The 6349-nt window shown below is 36.3% G+C and overlaps 1 protein-coding gene across 1 annotated transcript; it reads right to left on the bottom strand.

The window, feature by feature from the left end:
• Positions 1 to 1403: 1403 nt before the first annotated feature.
• On the bottom strand, positions 1404 to 3230 carry LOC143587370 (uncharacterized). Its single transcript, XM_077068673.1, has 2 exons — positions 2640 to 3230; positions 1404 to 1841 (listed from the first exon to the last, which is right to left on the bottom strand). Exons 1-2 carry the CDS (start codon positions 3172 to 3174, stop codon positions 1411 to 1413), a joined length of 966 nt encoding a protein of 321 aa, XP_076924788.1. The 5' UTR covers positions 3175 to 3230; the 3' UTR covers positions 1404 to 1410.
• Between the last annotated feature and the right edge of the window lie 3119 nt (positions 3231 to 6349).

The raw sequence follows: 6349 nt of genomic DNA, 5'->3' as shown, positions 1-6349 counted from the left end.
CAAATCGGCGTATATTTTAATTTTAATTTATCAACCGCCGATGTATTATTCGACGCGTTATCAAATGCCCATTGAAAATATTTTATTTTCTAGTTTATAAGTTTTTATAACATAATCTAAAATTTCAAACAAATTATCTCCCGTATGTGGATACTCAAAAAGTTCGAAAGCAATGGTGCGTTTCATCATTTCCCACGATGACGGGTCTACCCAATGAGCGGTGACACAAAGATAAGATTCGGGTAGACCATGTGGAGCCGACCAAACATCACTAGTTAAGTTTATTCCCGTATTTATATTTTCAAAATATGCAATTAGTACCTCTTTGGCCTTCTTCCAGAATTTTAAACAATAACGTTTAAGAGTATGACGACTTACGTGAGTGTATTGTGGTTGAAGCGTATCTCGAATCATGGCGGTTAAGCTAGTGGCTAAACGGCAAAGCTTCTTGAATCACAAACTTCGCCATACGATCTTGAACTCGATCAATTTGGTATGTAAATATTCCGCCTTCACTATCCATTTGCGTTTGTTGCGAATCGACGTTCTTTTTCAACGCCTTGCAATACGGTTTTTCGATGTGTTTCTTCAAATTTGAATTCGAAAGTGGGTTTAAATAAATCCCACAAAACTTGCACCGAGTCATCAATGAATGGTCATCACTCAATTCAACCAAATCCCAATTGCACCAAATCTATTGATTACGATTATGAGGTACAATACGAACGAAACTTGGTTCGGCGTTGGAACCTTGACCAACCGATGATTGTGAGGCAGCCATAACAACAAATATGAATATAGAAGAAGAGAAAACAAGAGATTAGAGAACTCAAAACGTTGTAATAGCGTTTTTTTGTATTTTTTTGCGTTCGGGTTTGCGTTTTGAGTGTTGTGATGAACCCATGACACCAAATACCTATTTATACTAGTAGTGGGGTGCTTGGGGGAGCAAAAAAAAACGGCTATTTTTGACCCCAACGGTCAAAAAACGGCCTAAAAAACGATTTCCAACGGCTATATTCGATCCAACGGCTATAACCGGTTAGGAACCGGTTCCGGATGGTTCGGTTCCAGAACCGGTTCCGGTTCGGTTCCGGTTCCTACCCGCCCCCACTCAGAAATGCAAGAACCGGTCACGGATCATCGGGTTGAATCAGATAAGGTCCGGTTCCTACAAAAAACGGGTAGGAACCGGTTCGGGTCCACCGGTTCGGGTCCAGGAACCGGTTTCGTTGAACATCTCTACCATCATCCATCATCTTTATAACTATATCCCATTAAAACCCATTTAATGAGTCAAAAAACCTTAAATTTTCCTTTCTCCCACTATTTAAAAATTACTGTATAAAATAACAAAATATTTATTAAAAAAAACCTTTTTTTCTTAAATGGCCAGAAAAAACATTATTATTAGCGGCGGGCCCCACCGTTCACCATCTCCATATACTGTTTCAAAGACTCCTGTCTTTGCAACCTCATATCATCATTAAACTTTTTAATAAACGCTTCAACTCGCCGGTTCAACTCGTCCTGACCCAGTGACACGTCTTTCTTCAGCTTCCCGCTGGCCGCTGGAGATAAGTTGGTTACCGGCGGCGGGTAGTCGTTCTGGTTGGCGTATGTTGTACGGTCTTTGAAGGTTTCTGATTTCTTCACCACCTTTGACTTTGTTGTTGTTGTTGTTGAGTCGTTGGATGGATGGCCTCGGTTAACGTCGTCGAAGGTGTCTGACTTACGAAGGTGTCTTGTTAACGGTAACTGACGGCCGTCGGTTATCATCTTCCATGTGGTTTCTAGTGTCTCGTGCTTCTTTGGTTTCAAGACTCTCAAAGCTCTTGCACCTGTTGAATAATATTAATCGGATATTGTTTAGGTTGAAATAAGAAAGAGAATATAAATATGAACGATATGTTGTTCAGATTGTAGTTCAGTTTCTGTTAGAAACATAAAAAACACAAATTTAGATAACTTATAAGAAAAATATAATACTAAAAAGTTTCATAATTCAATTTTCAAATTTGTAATAATATAAAAAGGTTGATTAATAATTAGCTCAAAGTAAAAGGTATAAACAAGTTGCGTTGTAAAAAAACTCTAATTAAGTCAAGCTTAAACAAACTCGAGCTTAAAAGTTAAGCTTGTTTAAACAAGCTTGAGCTCGAGCCGGTTGAAGAGCTTAGAGAGCCCTGATTTATACATTTTTTTAATCTATATTATTTAATATGTTTATTTAATAATTTTGATAATATGTTAACCTTTAATAACTAAATAACATATAAAAAGTATAAATAAAAAAATATCTAACAAATAATTATGACTATTCATTAATATATAATAAATGATATATAAGAGAGCTCGAGTTTTAAATATGAGCTTGTAGACTCAAAATTACTTCTTCGGATAAATTTTTTAATCCAATTTCATTTTTTTATAAAAGAATTTTAACAAAAGTCTGAAGCAACCGAAACCAATTGTGAAAACCAAAACTAAAAATAAACACTTTTAAAAAAACACACAATAAAAAGGCAGATTTTCGGTTAGTTTTGAGCGGCCAAAACCGACCATAAACACTCCTAAAATGTAAAAAAAAAAAAATTTAACATATTAATTTTCAAAACAAATAAGTTCAAGAAATTCACCTTCCGGATTGGCTTTCACCGGTTTCCGATTGTTAGCAAACCTAGACGTCACCGGTTGCTTCTCTTCAACCGGAAAATAAAACTCCGGTTCAACCTTCTTCACCGGTTTAACGCTCTGTACTTGTATTTCATTCCACGTGGATCCCAACGTAACAACCTCGCCTTCATTCCCATCAACAACTACCGCCGCACCACTACCACCAGCCGCCACCGTCTCCAAACCCACGTCAGAGTCACCTTCACTAGGGGCAATATCGTAATTCACCGGTGTCAGATCTGACGGTGGAGGTTCGTTCGGAGATTGTTGGTGGTGGTTGTGTTGGAAGCGTGTGGTGGCTGCGATGGTGATGATGATTGCGTTAATGATGACGTATAGATACGGTGGTTTCAGCCACGTGGCGACGACAGACCAAATGGCCGGAAGGCCGTTAACGGCGAAGCTGAACATTAACGGAACCGTTAGTTTTGTTGTTACGGCGATGGATATGATGGTGACGGAGATTAACAGAAGTTTCACGGAGAGAATCCACGACATTTTGAATGGAATGGAATGTTGGATGGTTCGTGCAGTGTGTGAAGTGTGTGTGAGAGAGATAGATTTAGATAGATGGTGATTAAGGATGCTGTTGGATGGATATGCAACGGTTTAAAAATCAAACATTGTTACATGTTGCTCCCTTGTATTTATTCTGTTTTTCTCTAACAAGTCCTTTGAGTTTCGGTGCTATTCAGTCTCTAGCGACATTAGTTTATTATTATTATTATTATTATTATTATTATTATTATTATTATTATATACTAGATAAGTGCCACAAGAATCCATTTTAGCACCAATATTTTTAACATTTTTTACAATTAATTACAACCTAAAACTAGGTTGATAGTTTGGTTGGACGGTCTTAGCTGTTTTTGGTAACTCTTCTAAAGAGTTTCTGTATGAGTTCGAACCACTTTGGTTATTGATTAATTGTGTTTCATCAAATTTTGTCAAGTAGGGGTAAATGTGCACCATATGATCCTAGAAACTGGTTATTGATTGAGATCGTTACGGAGGTCCTTCAAATTTTTAAATCTTGCACAACTAGTTTATCCGGGGTTTACTATCCAACAAGCCCCATTGCTTTACCAAAAATTGCTGTCATGTGCACAAAGTTGAGTGAACTTGATTGTAGGGGTGCACCTTATTTTGATATGGGTGTAAAAATGAAAGAAAAATTTAGAAAATATTTTCAACAACTACCCGCTGTTTTGAAATGTGCTGCTGCGTTAAACCCTTGCATCAATGTTGGTGGTGTTGAAGCTTTAATAGAAAAAATTTGTGATGAGCTTGGGTTAAACGACGATCAAAACCCCTATTATAGCCAAACTTTAAAGAATGCTTTCAACACCACCTTGTCAAACATGTATGATGTCTACCTTACAAAATACGGGTCGTCTTCCCAAATTCATGACTCGTTAAGAGCTGTTGCCCAATCCCAATCCCAAACCGACCTTGAAATGGGGATGTACTACATGATTTGGGAAGACGCCGGTAAACGTCAAAGGGTAAACACCCCAAGCAGTGAACTTGAAAGGTATGGTGGTACCAACTTTGTGAAACACATGACTCCGGATGAATTTAGAAGTCTTGATTTGCTGGCTTGGTGGAGAGGTAAGGAGGATGAGTTTCCGATCCTCGCCGCCATGGCCAAAGATTTACTAACGGTCCAAGCTTCCACGGTAGCTTCGGAGTCTGCTTTTTCTGTTTCTGGCAGGGTTATATCGATTAGGAGGACTCGACTCACTGCACCAGCTATAGAGATGTCGATTTGCTAAAAGGATTACTTGGACTCTTTAGATAGGGCACAACATCAACGCTCACTCGAGGGGGAAATGGAGTATGAAGCGGGCTTGTATGAAGACGAGGTCAATGAAGGACACACTCAACCAATGACCGATGAAGAAGCCGCGTACGACGATTACCTAAGAAATAGCTCGGGATCGGGTAGCGAAGAAAATTAGTTAAAGAAACAGCAAACATTGAGGCAAATCATGAGTAAGAAACAGCAAGTTGTTCATGTAATCGTGTCTAAGCATTCTTTTTCCTAATATGTGCTCTTATTTACTTGTTGATTTGGATTTTTCTAATTTAGTTAAAGAAACAGCAAACATGGAGGCAAATCATGAACAAACTGCGATTGGGAACAACAGGAGCATCTGCTAGTTCACGATTTAATGTTTGTATTTTTGAGTTAAATCATGAACAACAGTTCTTGGCAGAGATTTCTTCAGTGTTAATGATTTAATGTTTGTATTTTTGAGTTACGAATATGCGATAACGATTTAATGTTTGTATTTTTAATGTGAAAACTATAAATGAAAGTTATGTGTTTTTAATCTTTGGTTTGTTGAAAACACATTCACCAACACACATTCATACTCATCTTCCAAGCAAAGAACCCTAACAACGAAAGCAAATAATGGCTTCGGTCAGTCCGTTTTGCCTTGTAGTTACCGGTTTGCCTTGTAGTTACCGGTTTGTTTATACTGTGAAAAAATAATGGTCTTCATTAAGTACAAAATATAAAAAACAAATATTCGTATTTGAAACCGCGAAATTTAAAAAAAAAAAAAACCGGTTAATAAAAAAAACCGGTTAATAAAAAAACCGGTTTATTAATCGGTTCTAACCGGTTTCTAAACCGGTCCTAACCGGTTAGACCGGATGGGGTTTTGACAGAAAAAAACCGGTTATTAACCGGTCCGGTTATTAACCGAACCGGTTTTTTTCCGGGCAAAAAAAAACCGGTCCGGTTAATAACCGAACCGGTTTTTTTAAAAAAACCGGTTTGTGCACCTCTAGTAGAGGTGTGAACGAGACAAGTCATGACATTAAAAGCTTGAATCAAGTCTGAGCAATAAAATAGTTTTTACATTCACGAGCTACCTTGATATAAATTATACAAACTTTTCATTTAATGTATTAAAATATTTAATTATAATAAATAAAATTATGATAAAAATAACTAAATATTATTTTGAAAGAATGATTGTTTGATACCAAAAAAAAGCATACAAACCCTAAAGAAAGCTACATGACAAATATTTCAAGTTCAGAATCATTCCTAAAAATCATTTTTTTACTAAGATCAAAAACAAAAAAAGTTAATTTATAAGTTTTATTGTTTATAAAATTTTAAATTAACTAATAAATGATGTATTTAATAACAAAAAAATCTTAACGGAAGTATTAAAAAAGTGCAAAACAAATTGATTACGCTTAAGATAATCCAAAATATGATTTACAAGTGTTAAATAAGAAGAAACAGTCTCTCGAAGAGCCCTTGCACCAAAAGCAAACAATGAAAAATCACAAGGATGTAAATACATCCAAATATAAAATTGAGGTAGGCAAAGTGCAAGTGCAGCATAAACTATGATAACCGAGAGCGGGTTAAATATGGAGATTAAACGGGAGTCGTTGGATTGAAGTAAACCATGGTTTCGAAAGTGGGAAAGTGGATGCTTGGTTGGCTGACTTGTCATTCCAGGTTTTATGCCACTTGGCTGGCCCCTGCCTTAACTAGAAATCAAAATAAAATATAAAATCACGAATTTACCGGAGTATAAAGGTTCATTTTTTGACTTTAATATAGAAAATCAAGTTACCTTTTTGAGAATATCAGAATTATTTATATTTTTTATCGATAGTTAATTAAAATTAATATACT

This window comes from Bidens hawaiensis, unplaced genomic scaffold, assembly GCF_021521415.1.
Source record: "Bidens hawaiensis isolate Kalapana, Puna unplaced genomic scaffold, B.hawaiensis_p1.1 tig00035465_1, whole genome shotgun sequence".
In the NCBI taxonomy this organism is placed as follows: Eukaryota; Viridiplantae; Streptophyta; class Magnoliopsida; order Asterales; family Asteraceae; genus Bidens; species Bidens hawaiensis.
The sequence above is the reverse complement of the archived record's forward strand: the minus strand, read 5'-3'. Positions and strand labels throughout refer to the sequence as shown.

What these genes read in the sequence shown, in the direction of transcription:
- LOC143587370 (XM_077068673.1), bottom strand. Translation starts at nt 3,174, where the DNA reads ATGTCGTGGATTCTCTCCGTGAAACTTCTGTTAATCTCCGTCACCATC. An exon ending in GGTGAAAGCCAATCCGGAAG is followed by an intron (nt 1,842 to 2,639) that starts GTGAATTTCTTG and finishes ATTATTCAACAG; the next exon opens with GTGCAAGAGCTTTGAGAGTC.